The sequence below is a fragment of the Eublepharis macularius genome, chromosome 18 (genome assembly GCF_028583425.1).
Source record: "Eublepharis macularius isolate TG4126 chromosome 18, MPM_Emac_v1.0, whole genome shotgun sequence".
Classification (NCBI taxonomy): Eukaryota; Metazoa; Chordata; class Lepidosauria; order Squamata; family Eublepharidae; genus Eublepharis; species Eublepharis macularius.
This window is the reverse complement of record NC_072807.1, coordinates 10,916,731-10,943,497: the sequence shown is the minus strand read 5'-3', so window position 1 is coordinate 10,943,497 and position 26,767 is coordinate 10,916,731. Positions and strand designations below refer to the sequence as shown.

The following is a 26,767-nucleotide window of genomic DNA, read 5'->3' as shown; positions in this document are numbered from 1 at the left end:
TAGTTAGCTGCCACCAGGAATATATAATTCCAAAATGTTTTATTTAAATTTTCCCTTTTGTAACGTGTTTGAGCGTCAGGCTCCTTCGTGGTTCTATGTGGCCCTGAGGATAGGAATGGGAGATAACTCTGGGATATAACAAAACAAAATAAAAGTTTATTTTTTAAGAAGCGTATTGGTTACATAAAAGTCATTCTTGGTTTTTCTAGTTGCTTCATCCAAACTCATTCACACAGATCTCTTGTAAGGCTTCACACACAGTTAGCCTCCTTCTCTAGGCTCTATATTTCCCTCACAGAGAACTCCTCAGACAGCACACAGCCAGCCTGTTTTCTTTTCACTCTCAATTCTTTCTCTCTCAGGCGCACACACAGTTTGCCTGCTTCACATAGAATGAATATGTAGTCTCACAGACACATTCAGTTCAGGCTTCCACTCAGGTTGCCTTTCCCTCACAAATACATGAACACACTCAGGCTGCACACAGCTCGCCTCTCCTGCCCTGACTGAACCTTTTTCTCTCCCTCAGTAACTGAAAACTGCCTTCACTCCGCCCACTCTCTGTCATCAACCAATCATATCACTCACTCATCTCTCTCTTTCACCCCCCACTCTTCACTTATCTCACCAAACATTTAAAGACGCATGCACCCATTTCTTGAAATCATTACAGAGGGTTTTTCAGGCTCATAGAAATATCTGTCCTACCTGTTCATAGTAGCTCCAATCTCTGGATTTAAGAGTCTGCCACAGAAGAAAAACGTTTTAGGCTTTCCTACACAGATGAAACAGAGCTCAGAGCTCTTTCCATCCTTTTCATGGCTGAAACGTCAGTCTAGTTATGAGTTATGAAAGAATTTTAGATACTGAAGAACTAGAGCAGGTGTAGGTAGAAGTTCTCTTGGGAGTGCTCAGTCACTCTACGCAATTAAAATTTATCCTCCGTTCCTTCTCCAGTGCTACTGGAAACTTATCCTTCCTATGATTAACTCTTCTGCAGCAGCTTCTCTTCTCTTTTAATACAAAGAAGGAGGCCACACAGTCAAGCTCTGGCTGGGAGAATTGCAGGCCCAGCACCTTCTCCTATCAGCCTCTCTTCTGTATCCATCACATGACGTCCCATGCACTGGACGGGAAAGAAGCATGCTATCTCCCACTGCATTTAAGTTATTTGCCTCTTCCAGGTAATGGCATTTTTTCTCCACTGTAGGACAAGTTACAGTTGGGGGTGGAGGATGATGGCTAGCTTGGGAAAACAGCAGAGGAAAAGTTTCCTCACCTGAACAATGTGGATCTGCTCCGAAATGTGATTTTTGTACGATCTGCAGGCTGCTCCACCAACCAAGCCGCCATTTTGCGATTAACTCCATGCACTGGTCTTCATTTGGTGAACGATAGTTTCCAAGGCTCTTAAAAATATTAAGTGGCTCCCAGAAACATAAACCCATGAGCGTGTATAAAGTGTTAACAAGTTAAAGTTGACCTAGGGCAAGCATTCATGGAGTTTTCAAGACAAGAGGAAAACAAAGATGAATTGCAATCGCTTGTATCAGCTGAGCAAGTGACCCTGGACTTCCATGTACTAGCCTGGGGCGGACCCAGCTTAGCTTCTGAGATCTGATGAGATTAGGCTAGTCTGGACCATCCAGGTCAGAGAACCCCAAATTATTCCCCCCCCCCAACTATGAGATGGTAAAGAAATGCCAGAGAGGAGATCTACCCGAACAGCTGTAAGATTCATGAAATGTTTTATTCTATAAATGAGAAATCCAAGATGTTGATTCAAACTCGAAAAACTTCACAGCAAGGAGTGGGAAAAGCCTTTCTTCCATTATGTCTTCTTAGGGCATTGACAGGAATGGTGACTTGCTGAATCAACTGCAGCGCAGAAATACAGTTTGTGATTTTCCTGTTGAAAGAGGTAAATAAATATTCTAGCTCATAGAGTGGAAGACAGGAAAAATAATCTGTAATGGTCTCCCCCTCCCCCCACCGCAGCCCAGAACATGTCTGCTAGCAATTAGGGCTCAGCGCTAAGAGTCTCTTTACACTAGATGCCTTGACATGTGTTCGTCAAGTGTAGGGAGATGCAATCTTTACTGGGAAGCATAGTTTAAAAAGACAGAGCCAGGGAGATCACTCCTCAGAGAGAGTTTGTTAGTTTCATCTTCGCCTCCAGGAAGGCTATGTCGATTTCACTTCTTCAGTCTAAAACTGTGTGGGAGGGCAACCAGAGGGCAGTGAGGAATGGAAATGGACTGGAGCTGCCTTCCAGAGCTGGGCTTGGCCCTTGAGAGGTTATAATGGGCTGAAGTTTCCCTTCTGGCATTTCACAGCCCCTTCACACATCTCCAGTGTATAGTTCAGCCTTTGCCCAGCTGCCAGCTCTGTCTTTTTAAACTACACTTCCCGACTAACATTGCATCTCCCAACACATGTTCTTCATGTGTCAGATGTCTTGTGCAGAGAGACTCAGAGTGTGAGGTAAGGTCTTCTTTCACAGAGGCATTCTGGGGCTCCTCTTCAAAGTCAAAGTTACAATAATTCAAGACAAAGTTACAATAATTGGATCTGCACTCTTTACATGCTCTAAGTTGCCTTTCTAAAGGTTAACATCTGGCAAAGGGACAGCAATAGAGTCAGCTTCACAGGTACAGGGCAATTCAGGGCCATAAATAGACAGGTCGCTCGAGGAAGACAAATGATTACCAGCTAACATCTTGGTCAAGGAGTCAGAGGTAGGCAAGAAACCCACAGCTAGACTGTAATCCTTTGGGGAGGGTCACACAAGCAGTAATCAAATCTTTGGACGTGCAGACCAAGCTTTCTTCAGATTTAATCTGCTCTGCTCTGTAGCAGTCTGAACTCCCCCGCGGCCTGCAATTTGCTTTTCTTTCCCCCCCATACCTCTCCCTCTTCTTCCCCTTGCTAGCATTCCCTGCTTTGTATTACCTTTCGGTCTGTTGGTTTCAAGATGAACTCTGGGGGCAAGGCGTGTCGTATTCAGCCAGGGCAGATTCATCTGGTAAGGAAGAAAAGAGATGGCATCAGTATAAATCAGACATGCCATGAGTCCAGCCGCAGTGTGGCACAGGGCTCTCTTTGGGGTCTCTCTTTTTGAGTATTCAGGAAAGGGGGCTGACTGTGAGCCAAGCTACAAGTGACAAGTTACACTTGCCTGGCAAGTGAACAGACTCAGAGCGGGACCACAAGTGACGCCTGACACAGGTTGGACACTAGTCAGCTTCCCTCAAGTTTTGATGGGAAATGTAGGCATCCTGGTCTTGCAGCTTGGCTCTCTGACTGCTGTCCAATGGACTTTTCAACTGTCACTTGTCCAACATTCCGCCAAGCTGCCTACATTTCCCATCAAAACTTGAGGGAAGCTGGCAAGTGTCCAACCTGTGTCAGGCGTCACTTGTGGTCCCGCTCTCACGTGTATGCCTCCCTGTTCACTTGCCCTCCACTTGCGCTCCACTTGATCACTACGTGGGCAAGTGGAGGGCAAGTGAACAGGGAGGCATACACGTGAGTCTGTTCACTTGCCAGGCAAGTGTAACTTGTCACTTGTAGCTTGGCTCTACGTTTAGGAGAGACCATCTAAGAAGACAGCTTAGGAACACAAGCACTAGTTATTCAGTCCCATCCCAATCTAGATGGCTAACTGGCCAGGAAAGAGGCTCGCCCAGAGCTCCGAAGAGTAGGAAAGTCTGCAGAAATCAGCAGAGGGCGCCGTGCACAGCCCTGCAGTGATGTTCATAGATGAGACAACTGTTAATCACGGGGGCTGCCAAACAAATGCTTTCTGAAACTGCAGCTAGAGGTGGTTTCTGGGGAAGGATGGCAACGATGCCTCGTCCTTCTGAAGCAAGTCGGGTCTTGGGTGGACCACAGCAGGGAGGCCGCGATTCTTGCCTGAGCCATAGCAAGGGACGGTACGTTAGGGAAACCACCCCAGATCCACTGTATGCAACACGGTAAAAACAACTTTCACCTCCTTTATAAAGCTGCTCATAAAAGACACTGTAACACTGTATGTGCCTGGACCTGGAAAGCCCAAGTGAGCTTGGGCAGATCTCAGAAGCTAAGCAGGGTCAGCCTTGGTTAGTAATTGGATGGGAGACCTCCAATGAAGACCAGGGTTGAAGAGGCAGGCAATGGCGAACCACCTCTGTTAGTCTCTTGCCATGAAAACCCCAGCAGGGGTCACTATGAGTCAGCTATGACTTGAGGGCACTCTCCAGATATATACGCCCTGACCTGGGTATCCCAGGTGAGCCTGATCTCGTCAGATCTCAGAAGCTCAGCAGGGTTGGCCTTCATTACTAATTGGATGGGAGACCTCCAACAGAGACCAAGGCTGCAGAGGCAGTGATGGCAAGCCACCTCTGTTATTCTCTTGCCATGAAAACCCCACCAGGGGTTGCCCATCGGTCAGCTATGACTTGAGGGCACTCTCCAGCACAACACTGTGTGTGAATAATCACAGCATGATACAGAAATACTGTTCCTGACACAGCCATCGTTCACCATCTACTTGAAAACCCTTTTATTTATTAGCTCTGCTGTTAAGAGCTATACCAGGACAGAGATTCTGTCCTGTGAGAAACCCACAATTCCCAGCCCCACAAATGCAAAATATTGAGACTCTTAATTAAACTGATTGTAATTCAAAAATACTTATGGATGCTGGCAAGAGAACGTTTCACATTCGGCGGGAAGGGGGAATCCCTTGAACTAAGTGGAAGAAGTTCTTTAGCAGATTAATACAAAAACGCTCCCAGAGAATTATTGTCCTCCTTTCTCTCAGTGAAGAGTTTGTGAGCAGACTATTGCTTCTTGGGCAGACTCTACCAGATTCCTACCTGTTTCATAATAATCATAGATTTTAACTTGAGCTGGTTTGCTGTTGGATACAGGATAGCTTTCTTCTACAATGAGAGTTAAAGTTATCGCCTGTGATGATACCTGAGAATAGGAAGACAGAAAACGTCAGTCTCTCTCTTCTGAGATTGTGATGGTGCAATAAATCAACAAATGCTTGACCTCCAAACTTACATTATCCAGATACAACAGGACGTGGTCATTCTTGGTTTCTGTTCGCATCACTTTGCTTTGAAGCTTTATGAAAGAAAAGGAAGGGAAAACATTTCTATATATACAAGAAAGAGCGCATATTATGTCAAATGACACTAAAATGAGCAAAAAAAATTCTGTAAAATTGTGACATGCCCTGACCTGGATAGCCTGCTCTGATCAGATCTCAGAAGCTAAGCAGGATCGGCCTTGGTTAGTAATTGGATGGGAGACCTCCAAGGAACACCAGGGTTGCAGAGGCAGGCAAGGGCAAACCACTTCAGTTAGTCTCTTGCTATGAAAAACCGTCCAGGGGTCTCCATAAGTCAGTTGTGGCTTGAGGGCACTCCCCACCCCCCCCACCCCAAAATTACGACGCATCCAGATTGTTGGTTTTTGCACAACTTCAGGCAGGTTCTAGCATTGCTTACTGGTGCAGAGATCTGTGGGTTTAGGTTTCCACGCAGAAAATGCAAAGCTTCTGCTTGTATGCCTCCCCAGCCCCCCCCCCCACAACATCTCATACCATTGATGAACTTGCCTGTGAACTACGCTGGGGAAAGGGGATGTTGCACATAGCAAGCAGCTTTGAAATGTTGCCCTTCTTACCTGGGAAGCCAGAACTCCTTTGAATGTGTGTGCGGGGATCCAAACTACGGCTCACATGAGCCTGCACAACCCCACACACAGAAAATAAACTGTGCTACTGTCTAGAATAACGTATCCACTATAGTTGGGAAGACAAGCTACTGCCCACACCTATGTGCACAAGAAACAGGAATGCACTTTGACCCTGGCTAACCCAGGGAATGACTGAACTTCTACATCACTTAAAATGGTAATTTATAAGTCTGGTGCTTTTCACAGCCATCTTGAAATTGCTGCAGTCCCTATTTTCCTCTAGAATATCCGATTTGCTCTTTTGAGTGCTGATGATTTACCTGTTGTAGGGATGACTGGACAGGAACAAAACCAGACAGCATCTTGATGTCAATGATGGCCATATTGGAGACGTTGCGCTTTCCGGTATATCTGCAACAAGAAAAAAAAGGCTCTTTCTGTATTCGGACCAGAGCCAGAAGCTCTGAAGAGCACAGGAGCGTACTGGAAACAGGGAAAAGTGCATATTTTCTAAGACAAAGTGCATATTTTCCAGGCTTAATTAGAGCCACCAGCTTGAGGCTGGCAACCAGGGAGAAATTTTGGGACCATTTTTTGCATTCACAAATTTCTGACTTCAGCATTCACCCAAAACTTGGTGCGACTCAGGGCAGGGGCATCAATCCCCCCATTTCCCCTTGTTGGCTTGTTGAATGGCAGTGAGGAATTGGGAGGGGGCAGCAGCCAGGAAGGTTTCTCACTCTTTGGTCCTCCAAGGTTCAGTACGTGTGAACTTGTAGCAAGTCTGGGTTTCTGATCGTACTGCTATAGTTAGCAAGGACCGAGTCCACAGCCTATCTCCTCCAGTTCATATTGGCCAGGTGGACTCTTACTGAAACACAAGGAATAGCAGAAGGGCCTCAAGGCTATCTATACTGCTGGAAGTGAAGGATTTTGTGCTCTTAGAATCTCTCTACACAAGACATCTTACACTGGGATGCTCAAGTGTAGGGAGATGCAATGTTAGCTGGGAAGCAAAGTTTAAAAAGACAGAGCCAAAGGCTCAATTTCACCTCTCTTCACAGAGCTGGTTGAGTTCAGTCCTCAGAGGGTTTGTTAATTTCATCTTTGTCTCCCTGAAAGGGAGATGAAATTGACAGAGCCTTGGCATAGGCAACGATGAAATTAATTTACCCTCTGAGGAGTGATCTCTGCCAGCTCTGTGTAGAGAGGTGAAACTGAGCCTACAGTGCTGACTTTTTAAACTACCCAGTTAACTTTGACTGCTTCTACACAGGAAAATACAGTTGCAAACAACCACTAATGTACATCAAAGGTGCATTATCCAATGTGCGTGTGGAAGCAGCCTTTGCGTCTCCCAACCCTTGAGCATCCCAGTGTAAGATGTCTTGTGTAGAGAGACTCTTAGCCTCAGACTTCAGAAAGGGAACTATAGAGAACCAGAGAGATAGATGGGTCAGGAGGACCTGTGCATACTTCCTTTCTACTGCTCTGCTGCTATCCATTTGATGTGTAGATTGCTATGCTTAAGGAACCTTCCTCCCTTCCATCTAACATCTGCTCTCTCTTCTCTATCCCCCTCCACAAGAGCAGGATATGCTTCCTGCATTTCACTCCATCATAGAGTAGTTTAGCTGGATTTGAATGCTACCATTATCTTTTCCAGAATGGAGTTCCTTTAAATAAAGAAGTCCTATTTCTTTACTATGGGAGGGAAGGCAGCATGGTATAGCCCGATCTCATAGCTAAGCAGTGTTGGTACATGGATGAAAGACCACCAAGGAAGACTCTGCAGAGGAAGGCAATGGCAATCCATCTCTGCTTCTCACTTCTCTTGAAAGCCCCTTCCTAGGGTCCCCATAGGTAAGGTGCGACTTGAGGGCACTTTACACACACACACACACACACACTTCTTTACTAAAGATAAAAGCAGGCTCCACGTGTTAACTTCCTTTTTCAGTAGCCACCGAGCATACTCCATTTTGCCATGTGCACTCTTTCTAACATACTTCAGTACTTGGATGAAATAGTGGCATGAGATGGATGCTAGTCAGTAGTTTGCACTATTCTTTTCTGCTTACCCCTCCCCCAACATATACAATCCTATTATATAAAAGGCAAGCCGTATTGGCGACGACTCACCTTTTATTCTGGTGTGCCTCCAGAGGGCGCTGCCACACCAGGAAGGACACGCAAGGCGGCCCGTCCCTCTGGAGGGTGCTTTCATGGTGGGAAGGCCAGGTGAGGTGGCCTGTCCCTCCAGAGAGGACTCTTGTTTTCTACAGCTTGTTTTTTTAAAAAAATGGGCTTGGTTGCTAGTTTGAGCATAAATGGGACTTTACCTGGCTGTCAGCACAAGGTGAAACTGGGGGAGGAAGTTGCCAGTACAGGAAGCATTCTTTGTCTGCACAGCCAGAGAAAACCCAGAGGCCTGTGAAGGCAGAATGATGTTGTACCTCAGGGTTGTCTGAAAAAGAAAAGAGCACAGATATAGGAGAGGCAAGGGCCATATCATGGTGAAGCAGCCTTGATAGCTGAGCTAGGGGTGCTGTTTACCTGCACATAGGTACACCCAGAGCCAGTCACTTCCACTCTGTAATCCCCAGGGATGCTGGGCAAGACAACCTGCTGCAGCAGAGCGCTGTTCCTCTGATCCACCTGGAAAAATTCCTGGAACGGTCCCCCATCAGTGATCTTTACTGTATTCCGGGCATCTTTTATGAAGGTGAGGGCCCCATATTGGGATAACGCTTGGAGTGCGATGTGAGTATCCTGCAGAGCACAGTACGAGTCCACATAAGAAAGCAACCCAAGAATTCTGGTTTTTCATGTGTGAATCCCATCTTTCCTCCAAGGAGCCCAGGGGCAGTGGTATACAATTTAATTCCAACAACAGCCCTGTGCAGTAGGCCGAATGGGCAAGTTGATCAAGGCGACCTTGTGAGCTTCGGTGGTTTAATACTAAATCTCAACTGCACTATCCTACCTTCTAGGAGGCCTGTTTCTTTCTGGGCATTAAAGACTCTAAATGAGGAAACACACACCTATGAAGACTATATCAGTTCTTCCCTTCCTTTGGGGGTTGGATGTGACTGCTTTGCAATCGGAACATGTCACAGTCAGGACTAAATGCAGCGCTGGATCTGAAGCTACAATTTGGTGTTGGACTGTAAAAACAGTTAAAAGACCAACTCCCTACGTGAAAAGAAATGTTCTATCCTGGCACCTGGAAGAGAGGGGCCTGAGTGAGGAGGCTGTGCCACAGGTGAGGGGCCACCACAAAAAAAGTCCTGCCTCTGATCACCAGCTGCCTCACTTCCTCAGGACTGGGTTGCCAACTCAGGGTTGGGAAATTCCTGGAGTTTTGGGGGTGGAGCCTGAGGAGGGGAGGGGCAGGACCTCAGTGGGATATAATGCCATAGAGTCCACTCTCCAAAGCAGCCACGTTCCCTAAGGGAATTCATCTCTGTAGGCTGGAGGTCAGTTATAATTCCAGGAGGTCTACAGGCCCCACCTGCAGGTTGGCAGCCCTCCTGTAGGGGGCAGCACAGAGAGGAAGGTTTGAGAAGATCAGAACTGATTGGCTGGAGAGCAAGGGAAGAAGCGAGGGCTTCAGTCACTTGGGACTGAAGCCCAGTAAGCACAATGGCATTTGCTCACTTCCATCTCTTGTTACTGTGGCCTTGCTTTGTGTCCACTCTGTTGCTTGTGACCCTGGTGCCTCCCCTCCTGTACTTCATGTCTTGTCAACCCCTGCATACCTACACCCAGGGCTTTTTTTCAGCAGGAATGTGGGGGAATGGAGTTCCGGCACCTCTTGAAAATGGTCACATGGCTGGTGGCCCCACCCCCTGATCTCCAGACAGAGGAGAGTTGAGATTGCCCTCCGCGCCACGGCAATCTCAACTCCCCTCTGTCTGGAGATCAGGGGGCGGGGCCACCGGCCATGTGACCATTTTCTCCGAGGGTCACCCACTGAGTTCCATCACCTCTTTTCCCAGAAAAAAAGCCCTGCCTACACCCATCGGGCTTGCTTATGTTACTTTGGAAACTATCGTACACAGTCTTGATGACATCATAGTTATCACAAATAATTGTTATGAGGGGGTGGGGTGGGACCTTTTCCCATTCATTCTTTTGAGCTGAGGCCAGGCCCTTCCAAGTCCCACCAGGGAAATGCAAAACTGCCGCATCTGCTCCCCCTGGAGCCGCAGAAGTCACCTGAGTAGAAGCGAAGCCTCCGTAGGGATTCTGCTGCTTGACAATCCACTGCGCAACCTGCGCAGCAAAGGCCAGGTGTTCCTGAGACAGGCTGTGCTGGTTGACCAACGCTAGCAACACGTAGCTGTTCATTTCAATATCAGCCGATGGGGCACGAGGATGGAAGGAGAGGAAGGCTTCTGCTGCAGGCCGCCTTTCTCTTTCCAAGTAAAGCAAGCCTCCTGAGAATGCACAAGAGATCGGTGAGGAGGAGAGAAACAGAACAGATCGAGCTGCCTGCCCTCTCTCTCTCATGGTCAGTGATAGAGCCTCTCTACCATTACAAAGTCCCTAGGAATGCTCAAGTGAACCTCATTTCATGTGGCCCCCCTCCAACTTCCCATGCACTCGCTCATACAGTCACACTTCAATTTGCTCTGTGTAAACACATTCACGCGACTGATATCAGCCCCTCCTCAGCTGCTAAAAGTATCCCAGTTTCCCCCACATCCATTCATGGAAATGCAGATCTTGACAGTTTCTCACACCTTAAAGAAATGCAAATTGGAAATTCAGAGGAGCCTATAGTACTTGTTCTTGCAGTGAAATCAGAACTGAACTGGCACTTTGCCCTCTGGAATCACTCGTAGATGGAGCCACACAAAGGGAACTCCTGTGAAAGTGGCATTCATGTGCACCAAGCAAGAACAGCCTGCTCGTCAAGTGCAGAATCCTGCACTTGAGCATTCCTAGGTACTGAATAACATGTAGAGAGACTCAATGACAACCTTTTTCAGAAGTATGCCAGAAGTCAGTCCCCCCTCTGGCATGCACTACAGCACACACAATGCTTTGAAGCAGGGCTTTTTTTCAGCAGGAACGCAGGGGAATGGAGTTCCGGAACCTCTTGAAAATGGTCACATGGCTGGTGGCCCCGCCCCCTGATCTCCAGACAGAGGGGAGTTGAGATTGCCCTCCGCGCCGCAAAAGGGCGGGGCCACCAGCCATGTGACCATTTTCTATGAGGGCAACCCACTGAGTTCCACCACCTCTTTTCCCAGAAAAAAGCCCTGCTTTGAAGCAATGTTCCTTCTAGCTGGGAAGTAGACTGCAGAGCATCTGTGGTGAAGTGAGCAAACAACAGTGCAGACCGTGGGCTCACTGGGCCCCTATGCCAGTCCCAGATTGCCCCAAACTCTCATTTTCTGTGACCCTCAAGCTGCAGTTTGACTCCCTGCTGCTTTCTAGACTGTGGAGGTCATCACAGTGTGTCACAAAGCATCCAAAGCCAGAGGCTGCGATTCTGTTTCCTAGATTGAGGAAATCTATTTCCTGGTTGAGGAAATCTGAAGTATGGGGCACATTATGAGAAAGTACAGGTATACTTCACACCTTGTTTTTCTCAGTTGGGCTTTGGTCGTCAGACGCAGTGCTGGAGAATTCAACTCTAGAAGCAAGCCTGAAAGGCAGAAATGGGACTCTCCCAATTTCCTATGTTACTGGCCATCTATTTATCAAGATATCACTTACCAGTTCTAGTAGCAGAAGTTTTCAAGTCCTCCAAGAGCTTTCTCTGTTTTTCTTCATCACCAGCCTTGCTATAAGCATAGGCCAAGAGAGCCTTTTCATAGGTGACCTCGACACCCTTTGCAGCAGCCACATCCAAGCAAGAGAGACATTGCTGTACCACAGGAAACTAAAATTAAGAGAAAAACAGGGGACTCAGTCACAGAGGAATCAGAGTGGCCAGGGTCCGTACGCATAAATCCAGAGGCCTACTATTTTTGCAGCATAATCCAAGGCATCCTGATAATTCAAAATATCAGAATCAAACAGTCCCCCTTGTACATCTTGGCCTCTGTGCATGATATATCATATCCTAGCCAGGGCTTTTTTTCTGGGGAAAGAGGTGGTGGAACTCAGTGCGTTGCCCTTGGAGAAAATGGTCACATGGCTGGTGGCCCCGCCCCCTGATCTCCAGACAGAGGGGAGTTGAGATTGCACGGAGGGCAATCTAAACTCCGCTCTGTCTGGAGATCAGGGGGCAGGGCCACCAGCCATGTGACCGTTTTCAAGAGGTTCCGGAACTCCGTTCCACCACTTTCCAGCTGAAAAAAAGCCCTGATCCTAGCTAAGTGTTGTCCATAGCCCAAGTTCCATCGATTACTAGAAAAGCCAGTAAGATAGTATTTCCTTAAAAACAGAGGTGCTTCCAGGGCCATCCCGAAGTTTGCGTTAGTTGGCAATTTAATTTAATTTTTTTATTGCACTTATATCCTGCTCTCCCTGCAAGCAGGCTTAGAGAGGATCACATAGAATATAAAAACAGGTAGCAAAATAAATAAAACAATTCCATCTTATAAAACTCAGTGACATTCATATTGCAATTTGTTTCTGGGTTCAATTCAAGATCTTGTTTGTGACCTTTAAAGCCCGAAACACTCTTCCATGATAGATGGCCTCTCCCATCTGAAGCAGGGTGGGCTTCACGGTCTTCTCATCAAAGTCTATTTTAGGTTCCCTCTTTAAGGCTCAAACTAGATATTAAACAGGCCCCTGCCGTCACACAGGAGCTGTGGGTAACTGCCTTTTATGGAACTTCAGGGGCCTGATTCTGCTTCGGATAGACTGTGGATCACATTCTTCTACGTTGTCCATACTATCAAGATGCTCGCATCAAGCTCATTACTCCTTTGATCAATAGAATATCTGGAAGAACGAGCTTGGAATATGCTAGGCTCCTTCTAGAAGATGGAAATCCAACAACTACAACCTCAGTCGCAAAATCTTGTGCAACAGCCTATAAAATCTGTCAAATGCTCTCATTATCAAGGTTTATGTAAATACCACCCGTTTATATTACTGTTTTAATTAACTATTTTAATTGTATGCTATTTTTACTAATAATTTTAACTCTGTAGATTTGTAGTATTCTCTCTATGCTGGTCTTTGACCGTGTAATAAATTTGATTTGATTTAACAATGGGGGAAGAAGAGCTCCTGCCATCTCCCTTGTGTTATCTTTCTGAGCCGAAATGGCCCCATAGGGGTGTTATTTGCCCCACTTTGGAGCAAATGTGCACCCTGGACCTTTTTGCCTTTTACTGACAGAAACCAAAGATTGCTAAGGCTGGCAATACTGGTGTGCTTGCTTTGCAATAGCCACTAATGGCCTTAGTTTCTTAAAGCTGAAGGTATTCCCTTTATCATTTTGGTTTTTTCTTAACTCCCACAATTTTTTTTAAATTTCAGATTTTTCCGCAAACCTGGTTTTTTTTCTCTTGTTTGTAGAAAGATTTGTCCATGGCTCCAGTCTCTGGATTTAAGTATCCACAGATGGTGGTCATGGTATGCATCAGATATATTGATGATGTACTTGTAATTATATATGGAATTATACTTGTAAACCCCTTTGAGCTTTTAGGAAAACCAAAAAAAAATTAGTAAGCAAGTAAAGGAGTAAGTTGCTTGCTCAGGAGAACTCCTCAAGGGATTTCACCCTTTATTTTTTTAGCAAATAGTACAGAACAGCCCCGAGAGATGGCAAAATATGATTAATCATAATGGTGGGTAAGGGACAGCGCTGTTTACCTAGCCATATACAAATGTGGGGGTCTAGTTTTCCACTAGCTTTGAGCCTGGTTTTCAGGGAGCTACAAACAAAAGGATCTGCTCCGGAGATACAATTGCTAACATACAAACCAGCTATCCGGAGTAAACAATATATAACCAAAATATCAAGCTTTTAATAATTCATATAAAGTGCAAAAGTGCTAACAGTCAATAACATCAATCAGTACAATTGTTAACATATCCAACTGGTGGAAAAGTACAAAGACAGTTTAATACACTCTCCATAATGCACACAGGCATTCAGTAATATACCAAGAGAATTGTAGGCACCAGTCTCCGCAGCATACGCTTGCAGAAATCCACGTTTAAATTCACATTTGAATAAACATGCCACGGTGCAATATCAATATCCTACAGTCTCTAGAATTCATGCAAGCATTCAACAACACTTTATCAATTGTATTATGGATGGCAGTCTTTGTAGCATACGCCTACAGAAATCAACGTGTAACTTTGCAATAAGACAAGCCACGTCAAGCCACGCCTATGGGGTTTGCCAGCATAGAATCTCCGCCCCGTTTCATCCACTCACTTCTTTATAGGCATATTAATCTGTGAAATGACATGTCTAATTACTTAATATTCCAAACTCCCCCCAGTGTAACTCTCCATCCGTCATACTCATAACATTTATCTTCAAGCACCCACCATGTTGGTTAGCTCAGGACAGTCTGAAGCTGTGAGCAGTCCTCCTTTCCCTTCTGCTTTTAAGCTTACTCATTTAAAGGGACAGGCACACAAAACCATTTCACAGAAAGCAGCTAAACTCCAAGGAATTATTTAAACCATGAGGCATCAGACTGTTGAATCGAAATATCCATTTTGATTCTAATTGTAACAATTTACGTTGGGTTACCAGACTGTGCATTGGGTCCAATGTTTGCACTACCAAAACCCAAAAATCCCCCTTTGAGTCATGATAATGGGCAAAATGTTCTACTATGGGTGCCTCCATTAATCTATGCCGAATTCGGGACAGGTGTTCCTGAATCCGTAGTTTAAGTGGGCGGGTTGTACTGCTCACATAAATTAAAGGGCACTTACACTGAATTACATAAACCACATGCGATGTTTTGCAAGTGGAAAATGTAGTAGAGTACAGAGGGCTATTTGTAACCGGATTGATGATGTCTGTGATTTTAACAGTCAAAGGGCAAATATTGCAATTGCCACACGGGAAGTGTCCTCTTGGCAGCCTCCCCCCATCGATCTGCTTAGGCATGGCAGAATGCACCAATTTATCTTTTAGATTTTGTTTCCTCCTGTATCCTATTTCTGGCACCTGCTCACATCCCTCTATTTCAGACACCAAGTGCCAATGTTTTCTGACAATATTGCTAATCCCCGGGGCTAATGTGATGAAATCTAATGCCCACATGAGCCCCTCTTTAACAGATTTATTTTTTGGTGTCAAGAGATCTCTTCGAGGGGTGATAACAGCCCTTTCATTTGCTTCCCTAATAACTGCAGTCGGACAGCCCCTAGACCTAAAAGTGCTATCTAGTGCTTTACCCCATTCATAGTCTTCTATCCTTGTTGAGCTGCGTTTAATCCGTAAGTACTGAGAGGTCGGGATATTCCTCCTAAGATGTAAGGGGTGGAACGAGGAATAGTGTAAATAGGGAGGTCTGTCAGTTGGTTTCCTAAATGGCTGGACCCCTAATCTGTGCTCATTTAATTTGTACACCATAACGTCCAAAAAATTAACACATTGAGTGCTCCCTACTCATGTATTGGGGTCCATGTCATTCATCCACCTTACTAGATCCTCTGCCCTTTTCTCATTATTTAATATGAGTAGAATGTCATCAATAAATCTCCTATACCATAGGATATTATTGAAATAAGGATTCTTCCCTTTCTTCAGGACATACCTCTCCTCAAGCCTTGCCATAAAAAGATTGGCGATACTGGGGCGGCAGAACAGCCCATCGCCACCCCCTTTATCTGGTAATAATACTGGGTTTCAAAGCAAAAATAATTTCTTTCCAAGATTATATCTAATAAAGATAGAAGAAAGGGGTAGAAGGATGTTGTGATTCCCTTTTATATAGTGCGTCTTCAATCACCTCCCTCGCCCCCTCATGGGGGATTGAGGTGTAGAGTGCACATACATCCAGTGTCATCAGAAAGGCTCCTGTCGGAACCTGCAAAGCCTTAGTCACATTGATGAGGCTTTATAGAACACTGGGGTCTTAGGTGATTCATTTATTAGTGCCTTACAAGTTCAATTGTCTATTTCATGGTTGATCACCCCCTCATCTAGTACTATCTTTATTATGCGTTGTATTTGTGAAAGAGGGGCCGTTTCCAGATGGCTTACCTGCACCTGGTACGTCGCGCCATGCTGCGGAGAAAACATGATATTTCGCATTTTCCCCGCAACATGGCGCAACGTACTGGGTGCAGGTAAGCCATCTGGAAACGGTCAGGGTTGAGAAGAATAGGTGCATAATCTCTTCTATTTGATAATTGCCTCTCAATTTCCTGCACATAATCCTTCCTATTTTGAATCACCACACTGCCCCCCTTATCTGCAGGTTTTATAACAATATCCCCATCCTTCTGTAAAGTATCAAGTGCTTTAAATTTCAGATTAGTCAAATTATGCCAAGGGCGCCGTGCATTGCTTTCCAATCTTTTAATGTCTCTCAAAATCACTTTTTCAAACGAGTCAATCAAAGGATCATGTATTTCCGGTACAAAACCCGATCTCTGTCTCATGCCTCTCTTATCTTGTGTCACAGACTGTTTCCCAAAGAATTTTTTTAACTTGATAGATCTAATCAATTTAAAGACATCCACCCTGGTACCAAGTACGATTCATTTAGTACCAGGGTGGATGTCTTTTTGAAAGACATTAAAAGTTTGGAACAACAGCGTCAACAAGATTGGAACAACAGCATCAACAAGATATTATCCTTAAATTACAACTGTTGCTGATTTTTAAAAGCGTTTCAGAGAAACTGTGAAAATGTTAGGGGGAAAATAGCATTAGAGGAAATCCATACCGAGGTAGGACGTCCAGCTTCCAGCAGCGATGCAGCAACGCTGGCAGTCTGTATAAGGGTATCATTTACTCCTTCCTGTTTGGCAAAGAAAAAAGCAGTTCGGACAATAAGGCTGTGTTACGTTGGTGGTCTTCTCAGGTCTCATCGCTTCTGTCTAAATGAAAATCCTGAACTCATTTTGATTTTTAGGCTAAATGCAATCATAGGCCTGTGGTTGGTTTGCCCGTTATGGTGGCCCCATCCTTCATGTACATGTGTGGTAAGACCACCCCAGCCTAGCAGCTGAGAGGCAGCAGTTCAACCACACAGCTGCAACACGGGGAGCCAGCCTCTACTTGGGGCCTGTGTTGCTCTTTCATGGATTTGCAGCATTCTGTGCCAATAGCTTCAGGATGAAAGAGGGCTTTCCGAGTACGAGAGCATCAGCTCTAACCCAGGAGTCTGTGCAGCACACAGTCACTCTGCATAGAATCATAGGGCTGGAAGGGACCTCCAGGGTCATCTAGTTCAACCCCCTGCACAATGCAGGAAAATCACAAATACCTCCCCTCCCCATACATACCCCCAGTGACCCCTGCTCCATGCCTAGAAGATGGCAAAAAACCTCCAGAATCCCTAACCAAACTGGCCTGGGGGAAATTGCTTCCCGGCCCCAAAGTGACAATCAGCATTACCCTGGGCATGTAAGAAGGGGCCACGAGAACTAAGCACTGATGTATCCCTTCCTGCCCTCCCTCTCATGATCTGCCCAGGTTCACAGAATCAGCATTACTGTCAGATGGCCACCTAGCCTCTGCTTAAAAACCTCCAAAGGAGAGCCCACCACCTCCCGAGGAAGCCCATGTTAATTCTTTTACAAGTTCTGCATGGAGACAACCCATGTTCTGGACAGGCACACGTTGCCTTGGGGATTGGCTTCTATATATTGAAAAAAAAGGATGCAAACGGGCCCAGAAAGTTGCCAGCTGGGGACAGAAAGCTCCTGCCTTTCTCCCAAGCTTTTTCCCCAATGCAAAAACAGTCTGGGAAAGGAGAGTTTCCCCCTTTCTCCTGCTGAATCTGCACAAAATACTCCCATGTGGAGCCGCAGAAATGGGGAAATGTCTCCTGCTCTGTTTTTACTGGGGGGGGGGGAGTTTGGGAGAAAGGCAAGGTCTTTCTCTTCCTCGGCGGCCGTTTTCTTAGTCCATTTGCATGCTGTTTTCATAAACAGAAGCCAATCCTCAAGGAGATGTCTGTCTGTGCAGAGCACGAGTCGGCTCCAAGCAGAACTTGTAAAAGAAGTAATGTGTAGAGCGACAGAGGGGTTCAGGATAGGATCTGCTATGCTGACGCAATCCCATAATAACCTCACTGAATTTTACTGCTGTAGTGCTAGATTACTATTTCAGTCAATGAATTTTGGCATTTTTAACTGGTGTTTGTAAGTCAAAGTGATGTCAGATGGAAAAATAATAACAACATTCGATTTACATACTGCCCTTCAGGCCAACTTCTCCCACCAGAGCGGTTTACACGGTGTGTTATTATTATCCTCGCGACAATCACCCTGTGAGGTGGGTGAGGCTGAGAGAGCTCTGAGAGAGTTGTGACTAACCCAAGGTTACCCAGCTGGCTTCAGGTGGAGGAGTGGGGAATCAAACCTGGCTCTCCATATTAGAGTCCTGCTGCTCTTAACCACTATACCAAATGGAATAAAAAGTGAAAAATGGGGAGTGGGGTCAGGTTGAATTTATATCTGTGGAAAATTGAACTTGGTAACCTTTGAAACCTTTGATCTTTGAAACAGAGACTCTTAGACATCGAGAAACAATCCCTCTGGTCTCATGCAGACAAAATTTGTTCTCCCCTGCAGTATATTATAACCGAGACAGAGGTCTTTATGGAAGATTTGCCAAATTGCCCTATCATGAAAGAACCTGTCCATGCAATAATAGGGAACCAGAGTCAATTGCTCATATTTAGTTTCGATGCAGATTTTATATCCAAATACGGGAAGTGTTAATTGATCCTATTTTGAACAACAGGCATGACCTGTCAGAAGCAAGGCTTGTTTCTTTATTGGGATCAGTGTCCCCATATTACCCTCTCAATAGCAAGATTTCTTTTAATTGTTATGAGAATTAGGGACTTTAGGATATAAGTTCTGAGTGTATTTTGTATATTTAAATACAGGCTTGATTAATTTTGTTTTATGCCAATGCTCTTCTGCCCTTTTCTCTGCTCCTCCCGCTCTGTCTGAGCGACTGAGCCGAAGTGCAGGGGAGCTGGGAGGGCAGCGGGCTAAATACCCGACTGCTGGGCCAGAGAGAAACCTGCAGCCCTGAGGTCCGCCTAAGCCCCGCCCCCAACACACTCCCAGGCCGCCTCTGATTGGGCACCTGGGATTCAAATGGATTGGCCAAGGGCCCGCCTGCGGCATGCCGGGCGAGCCCTCGAACATGGCGGCCGCCGAGCCCCAGCGCCCTCCTGGCCATCGGCAGCAACTAGGCTCCCCAGGTGAGTCTGTGGCCTCCGTTTATGCCAATAAAGGGACTGACTGACTGCCTGGTAACTCTTGGGGATCATCCCTTAAAGGCCGTGATCACGGATCAGGAAGAGAGGATTTTGCAGGATTCCAACAGCTGGTAGAAGGCAGGACTGGTTCCCTGTGCATGTGGTTCAGAGATCATCACCTTCACAGCGTTATTGAAGATCTTCCCAGGCTGTTGGAAGCAGCCATCTGGCTTCTGTTTGCTTGCAATCCAGATCAGAGCTTGGTTCAGGATGTTGTTATCGACAAATATGTAGTCCTTGCTCCTTGCCAAGGCTTTGTAGGTGAGAACGGTGAGCCTGAATGGAAAGAGTACAGCAGAGTTGGCAAGAGGGACCACCAGGGCTTTTTTTCCTGGGAAAAGAGGCGGTGGAACTCAGTGGGTTGCCAGCACAGGGGGCAACTCTTGGCGGGAGGTGGTGCCCCTGGTACCACGTGTGCATGCGCAAAGTGCTCACATGTTCCCAAGGCCAATGATGTCACTTTGGGTCAGCTGGAAGAAGGGGGGAGTTTTTTAAAGTTTAAATCGCCCTAGTCAAAAATGGTCACATGCCGGTGGTCCCGTCCCTGATCTCCAGACAGAAGGGAGTTTAGATTGCCCTCCGCGCCATGCGCGGAGGGCAATCTAAACTCTCCTCTGTCTGGAGATCAGGGGGCGGGGCCACCGGCCATGTGACCATTTTCAAGAGGTACCGGAACTCCATTCCACCACGTTACAGCTGAAAAAAAGCCCTGGGGACCACACTTAGCAAGAAAGGCAGCCCCTCTGGAACATAGCCCACTCTCCTACTAGGTCTATGCACCCTGCAGTCTTTGCACAATATTGGTTGCGGGTAAGGCCTCCCTCCCCTCAAAATCACAAGTAGGCGAGGCATGGGGATAGTCCCAGGCATTTGCTCTAAATGGCTTCGGCAACTGCAGACTTCAGAGGGCGACGGCACCTCCGTTTCCTCCTCAAATGTTCCTCTGGGCCACTGACTTTGGCATATCTAACATTCCATGCAGGAAAAGAGCAGCGCTCTGTTGTCTTAGCATGGCAGACTGTCTTCCATAACTGCAACCTTAAAAGAGTTTCAGAAGTCTTACCACAGGTTTCCTTCTCCGTCCCGCTTCCCAAAAGTACTGAAGGATCCATCTGGGAGTCTGTATGTCAGATGCCGCTGGTATCCTGAAGTGGAAGAAAAGGTACCAAGCCCGATGTATCAAGTGCTTGCTTTTGTTTTTGTCACACTGCAGATATCTGGTCGGGTGGTGGTGGAGGATACTGCCCTCAAGTCATAGCTGACTTATGGCAACCCCTAGTGGGGTTTTCATGGCAAGAGACTAACCGAGGTGGTTTGCCATTGCCAGCCTCTGCAACGTTAGTCTTTGTTGGAGGTCTCCCAGCCAATTAATAACCAAGACCGACCCTGCTTAGCTTTGGAGATCTGATGAGATCAGCTCACCGGGGCTATCCAGGTCAGGGCATCTGGTCTAGGTATCATCTGTGTATTGATAAATGCAAAGTACCATTGCCCCAAAGCTCTGGTTTTCGTATGGAAATTTTGCCCATCATAGCGTTTGGAATAAAGCATCCATGAAATTTTGAGGGAAACAACTTTCAAGATTCACACTGTATTCTTCAGAGACAGTGTTGCATAATAGTTAAAAGGCAAAGCTGTGCTTCTTCTGTAATATGGGTACAACAATACTGACCTACCTGAGAGGGTTATGGTAATGGCTACAATAAAGACTAACCAACTTTATTGTAGCATAACCTTTCGAGAATCATCTGACGAAGACAGCTGTGGTTCTCGAAAGCTTATGCTACAATAAAGTTGGTTAGTCTTAAAGGTGCTACTGGATTCTTTTTGATTTTGCTACTACAGACTAACATGGCTAACTCCTCTGGGCTACAATAAAGTAACTGTTTGAAAAAAGTGCTATTATCCTTATTTATTTACTTCCTTTATACCCAACCTTTCCCCCCTCCCCATTGGGGACCCAAAGCGGCATACATCATTTTCCTCTCCTCCATTTTATCCTCACAACAACTCTGTGAGGTAGGTTAGGCTGAGAACGTGATACTGGCCCATGTTTACTCAGCAACCTTTCCCAGCAGAATGGAGATTGGAAGGTGGGTTTCCTATAGTCCAACACTCCACCATTTTACATGGATACCAGGAAACTCATAGCACTTGCATCATTTTAAGTGTTCAATGACTGGGAATTAGCACTGGGCATACAGGATGCCTCACCCATTCCCTCTAGAATCTCCATAAGGTTCCTGTACTGGGAAATAACTTGGAAGCAGGAAACTGACTTTCACTCCACCCATTCAGCTGCATATGTATAAGAGAACAACTGAGGCTCAGATGTAATAATCAAAATGAGAACATTTCTGATTATATGACGAGGGCCTCACTATTAGAGCATGGTAATTCTGATGCATTTGGAAAACCAGTAGCTTTTCGATCGTTTGAAGTAGGACCTAATTCAAAACATGCTTTAATTTCCAGACCCCACTTGCAAGAGAACTGTGTTCCCTTCCACAGTCCCAACATAAAACTTAAAAATCTTACATAGCTGAATATGGAATCTGTATCTGTAAATATATAGTATAATAGAGCAACGGGCTAAATTTCTTTTTTTTTATTATTGATTTTTTTAAAAACAAGGGAAAAAACACATAGCTACCAGGAAAGAAAAAAGCAAAAGAAATTAGGAATAAGTACCAATTTTCTCTGTTAATAGATATATAAGTGTTATATATTATACACTAATTCCAAATTTGCCCTTACAATCAATATTATACCTTAACTCCAAATTTACCCTATATTGCAACAGGCTGATTTTCATGGAAATTTTGTACATTACGTGGGGGCAAACCCAAATTTGCTCTCAAGCCTCCCAAAGCTACCTCATTCCAGTTCACCTGGCCATATGATTCACCTGTGAGGAACCTGTGACCCACTTTGGGGTCTTGACTAATTTCAGAATCTCTGCTGCAGAGATGTACAACAACCTGTCGAGGATATATGTATTGTTTAAATGTGAGTAATTTTGTACACAATTATTTTGCTATAACGTATACAATGCTGATTATGTTTGTTTAACTTGATTTCCATATCTGATGCTAGTCTGTTTGTGATTGGTTCAGTCCTAATAACAGCTCTACTAAATCTGCATTTCTCTTTCCAATTTTTATGCTTTCCTACTTCTTAGATAGTAAGAAACTAAGATGTATATGCTAAGGTAGCACAGACTGCAGTTCTCTCACTCTCTCTTCAATTTGGTTTACAGAAAATGAGGTCATTTTTACTTAGAAGTTTCATAAATATTTGAAATAGTACAATTGTAAGTGTCCTAAACTTTTTACTCGTTACACATTTCTGAATTGCGTATGAAATTGATTACATATCTTTCCCCCTTAGTTTCAGAAAAATAGCATTTGGTGGGGGGAAGTTTGAACTAATTTGTATAAAGTATATATAGTTCTGAAGGCAAGTACTTTGTCCCCGAAGTCATAGTATCTGCCCTAACTGTGGTGAGATCCAGCTCTAGGAGTGGATATCAAGTTCTATCTACTGCAGTCAGAAGAGGTACTCAGCAAACCCAATCATGCCGCTTTCTGTGGCCAGTTTTGCAGTTTTGAAAATCACTCACCAGTGGTCAGACGTGCAATAAACAGGGATCTTTTTTCTTCTGTCAGCTGCTTTGTGACATTCAGATAGTTTAATATAATGAGGTTGGCCAGGAACATAGCGATATTTTGCTCCCCACAACCGGAAGGCATCTGGAGAAGGCTTTCTGTGTTTCTCATGGCTGTGCCCATAATATCACCTGTGGGGCAAGAGGCAACAGGAATTCATGAAGCTTGGATTAGTGAATGTCTTCATATTGTGTTGCATGTTCTTCCTTAAGACTGTGAACTCAAGCATTAATGGGAAACAAGGCACAAACGTAGGAACACCCTAAGAGTGGAAATACACATTACTAAGTACCCGAGATACTCAAGTGCAGGATTTTATGTGTGGTCCTTAATTCACATGCAGGCTGTTGTCCAGCACATGTGAATGCTGCTTTCATGGGAGCTCCCTTTGTGTGATTGTGTCTGCAAGTGAATCTGGAGGGCAAAGCACCAATTCAGCTCTGCTTTCGCTGTGAGAACAAGTACTGTAGGCTCCTTTGACTTGCCGATTTGCATTTCTTTAAGATGTGGGAAAGGGTCAAGGGTCTGCTTTTCATTGAATGAATGTGGGAGGTGGGGGACATTGGGATTTTGGCAGTTGTAAACAGAGAATTGTCAAAGATTACCTACAGGGTAGCAAAGAAAGGCATAGCCAGAGACAGCAACAAGACCCATTTGTATGCCAGCATTTCCAGACTGAGCGTCGATTAGAGGAGGAAGGTGTTTGTGGGGGATGGGAAGCAGAACTTAGAAAGTCTAAGGGCTCTCAGACAGGGTGAGGAGATATTTCCTTTGCCATTTCCCACATACCCCAGAGTCTCTTGTGGAGGTTAAATAATTTAACTGTGAGAAAACATGCAAGCACTGATGGGCATCAAGATACCCAAACATTCACATCAAATATGAAATTACACAACAATTTTAGGACCTACTACCCATTGGACTTTTCTTCACCAGGTTTTTGTTTCAGCCTAGCATCAGCCTCTCCTCTTCCTTACCCACAATATTCTTTGCAGGGGAGGCCAACAGTGCAGTTAAGAAGCCAGGCTGGAGCAAAAACCTGGAAAAGCCAATCTGGTGAGAAATCCATGATTTTAAAAGAAGTCCAGAGACCAATGTTTAAACGCATGGGGTGGGCGTGAGGGGGGAAAAAGAGGATTCAGGCGACAAATTCCAGGGAATTCTAGGAATTCCAAGGAAAGGGAATTCTTTCCTACTGCTTCCTTACAGCAATCACCCCCAAAGCCATTATTAGTAGTGGGCGGGTGGTGGAGGAATAGCTATTTGTTTTTTCCCCACCAAGGCTAGCAGCAGCTGAGGGGAGCGAGTTGATTTCTGCTAGGTAAAATGGTGCGTATGTTTGTTGGTGTGGGATAGGGATGCCATCTCTCCAGGTAAGGCCTGGAGATCTCCTAGAATTAAAACTGATCTACAGACAACTCAGATCAGCCTCCCTGGAGAAAATGACTGCTTTGGAGAGTGGACTCCATGGCATTATAACCCTCTGAGCTCCCCCCACCACACACCACATGCTTCTCACACTCTGTTCCCAGAATTTCCCAACTTAAAAGCTGCCAACTCATGTGGGAGGAGGGAGGAGGGCGTGAGAACCATTCTCACGTGAAATCGCGCCAGGAAGACACTGCTGTTCTGGGAACTTGGCGCGATGTTCCATGGCCAGTAAGCAGTGTGAAAACAGCCGAGGGCTGGACACACTGTGGATCCTGGGTACAAGGCACATATTGGAGAATAGAAAAATGCCAACCTTTTAAGGACTTACCAACAACAGCAAAACTGGCACGCTCAGATCCCTCCACAACATTTTGAGGTAGCTTCAAGGATATTGATTCACTGGCTGAGGTACCTGTTGATTGTCAGTACAAAATGAACGTGGTTACCTTTTGTACAACAGGAGAACAAATGATGTTTCTTCCAGATGAGGAAAACGGAAAAAGGTGGTGGCTAAGCAGCAAATTGTTCCCCAAGATCAGATGCTTAATATGAACAGGGGATATAGTACCACATGATACTTTAAGGATGTGCACCTGCAGAATTAATTCCCCCCACGCCAACAATGGAGGGGAAGCACAGTTCCAAGCCAAATTGGCCTCGTCCACATTTCGATAGTGTCAGTTGGGTAGCTGCTTTGACTCTTGAAAGCTCATATCTTGGAAATCTAGTTGGTCTTTAAGGTGTTGTGGGACCCAAATCTTGCTCTTCCTAGGGAGGCCCGCCTGACGTCGACCAGGGCCAGGGCCTTTTCAGTCCTGGTCCCGGCCTGGTGGGATGCTCTGTTTTACGAGACTAGGGCCCGACAAGATTTGCTTGCATTTCACCGGGCCTGTAAGACAGAGTTATTCCGCCAGGCATATGGCTGATGCTGGGCGGTGCCCCCCCCATGGAGGGGGGGGTAAATCATTGCCCCCATTTGAACACAGATGCTGCTGCCACACTTATTACTACTGTATGTATTTGCTCTGGTAATAGCACTGTGTGATATACTAAACTTATGTTATGTGCTGCTTTTAATTTTTTAATTATTTACATGCAAAATGATATGATATTGTGTTTTTAAGTGTTCTAATGATATGTATATTTGTATTCTGTTATCCGCCCTGAGCCTGCAAAAGGAGGGAGGGAGGAATATAAGTACAATAAATTAAATTAAAATTAATTTTGACATTCCCCACAACTGCTGTGTAGCTCTCTCCCCCTTCAGCCACACAGCAGTTTCCAGGACTATCTGTTTAATAATAAAGGAAAGCTCAGCTAAGAGCTAAGCTACAAGTGACGCCTGACACAGGTTGGACACTTGTCAGCTTCCCTCAAGTTTTGAGGGGAAATGTAGGCATCCTGGTCTTGCAGCTGTAACGGAGAGCCAAGCTGTAAAACCAGGACACCTACATTTCCCATCAAAACTTGAGGGAAGCTGACAAGTGTCCAACCTGTGTCAGGCGTCACTTGTAGCTTGGTGACCTGAGGGGAGGATGGGTCTCTTCCCTTCTCCTTTGTGCTCCTTTCCAACTGGCACAGTGCTGGAGTGGGTGGGAATTATTTCCTCCTTTTTGGTGGCTCCATGTGCATAGAATTGTGCATACAGAGCAGCCAAAGAGAGAGAATTAACTCCTCCACCCCCATGCTGCTTCTGGTCAGGAAAACAGCACGGAGGGGAAGACAAGAGTACCTCCCCCGCTACAGCAGTTCCCAGGTCAACCGGGCTCTCCTTTATTTTTAAACAGACAGCCCTAGAAGCTGCTGTGTGGCTGTGAGTTCAAGGTGGAGGGGAATTAAATCTGGAGAACTCAGAACTGCCTCTTTAAGAAATTAACATCTCGTTTGGCCCTTAGACAACAAGTTTACATGACTGAAGTTAAAGTCACAGGAGTCCTATTGCATGTCTCACTTGAGAGGAATCTAGCAAATCCTCAAACATACACATTTTCATTTCTTTTAGAGGCTTCTTATTGTCCCCATCCTTCCTGCATGTTTACATTTCTCCCTTTTCCAATTTTTTTAAAATGTGTGAGTGATGGCTTAAGTCAGTTTCACAACTGGTTGATTTTTCTTTTTTGCATCCTCTTTTCTAATATTGGTCTGTTTTAAAGAACTTAAAACCAATAAGGTATATTTCATCCCCTCCGAATATCACATGATGTTTAAAAAAATGTCAGAACAAAATTTTAAGACACAACTGTACTGTTGCTCTATGAAGTATTTGAGAAATGACTGGGAACCACCGTTCAGTACGAGCCAAATTCAGTTCACTTGCATCATCTACGGGCCAAGCTAGAAGTGACAAATTACACTTGAATGGCAAGTGAACAGACTCACATGTATTCCTCCCTGTTCACTTGCACTCTACTCCACCCTGAACCCCTCCACCCTGAACCTGCACCCACACAGTAGCTTCTAGGGCTGTCTGTGAGATCGAGTGGAGCGCAAGTGGAGTGCAAGTGAACAGGGAGGAATACGTGTGAGTCTGTTCACTTGTCATTGTATGTGATCAAGTGGAGCATGTGGAGC

At 45.4% G+C, this 26,767-nt stretch overlaps 1 protein-coding gene across 1 annotated transcript in view; it reads right to left on the bottom strand.

Annotated features, from left to right (window-relative positions):
• Nucleotides 1-1,731: 1,731 nt before the first annotated feature.
• The window catches only part of LOC129345202 (ovostatin-like), an 88,240-nt gene continuing 63,204 nt past the window's right edge, over nucleotides 1,732-26,767 (bottom strand). Inside the window, exons 23-36 of the mRNA XM_055002209.1 lie at nucleotides 24,525-24,608; nucleotides 22,720-22,896; nucleotides 20,161-20,242; nucleotides 19,217-19,373; nucleotides 16,542-16,616; nucleotides 11,428-11,593; nucleotides 9,919-10,139; nucleotides 8,254-8,469; nucleotides 8,040-8,164; nucleotides 6,018-6,108; nucleotides 5,059-5,121; nucleotides 4,866-4,968; nucleotides 2,953-3,022; nucleotides 1,732-1,909 (exon numbers count right to left, since the gene is read on the bottom strand). Of these exons, the coding sequence (XP_054858184.1) occupies nucleotides 2,970-3,022; nucleotides 4,866-4,968; nucleotides 5,059-5,121; nucleotides 6,018-6,108; nucleotides 8,040-8,164; nucleotides 8,254-8,469; nucleotides 9,919-10,139; nucleotides 11,428-11,593; nucleotides 16,542-16,616; nucleotides 19,217-19,373; nucleotides 20,161-20,242; nucleotides 22,720-22,896; nucleotides 24,525-24,608 (1,613 nt within the window). The 3' untranslated portion in view covers nucleotides 1,732-1,909; nucleotides 2,953-2,969. The remainder of the gene's footprint in view (nucleotides 1,910-2,952; nucleotides 3,023-4,865; nucleotides 4,969-5,058; nucleotides 5,122-6,017; nucleotides 6,109-8,039; nucleotides 8,165-8,253; nucleotides 8,470-9,918; nucleotides 10,140-11,427; nucleotides 11,594-16,541; nucleotides 16,617-19,216; nucleotides 19,374-20,160; nucleotides 20,243-22,719; nucleotides 22,897-24,524; nucleotides 24,609-26,767) is intronic.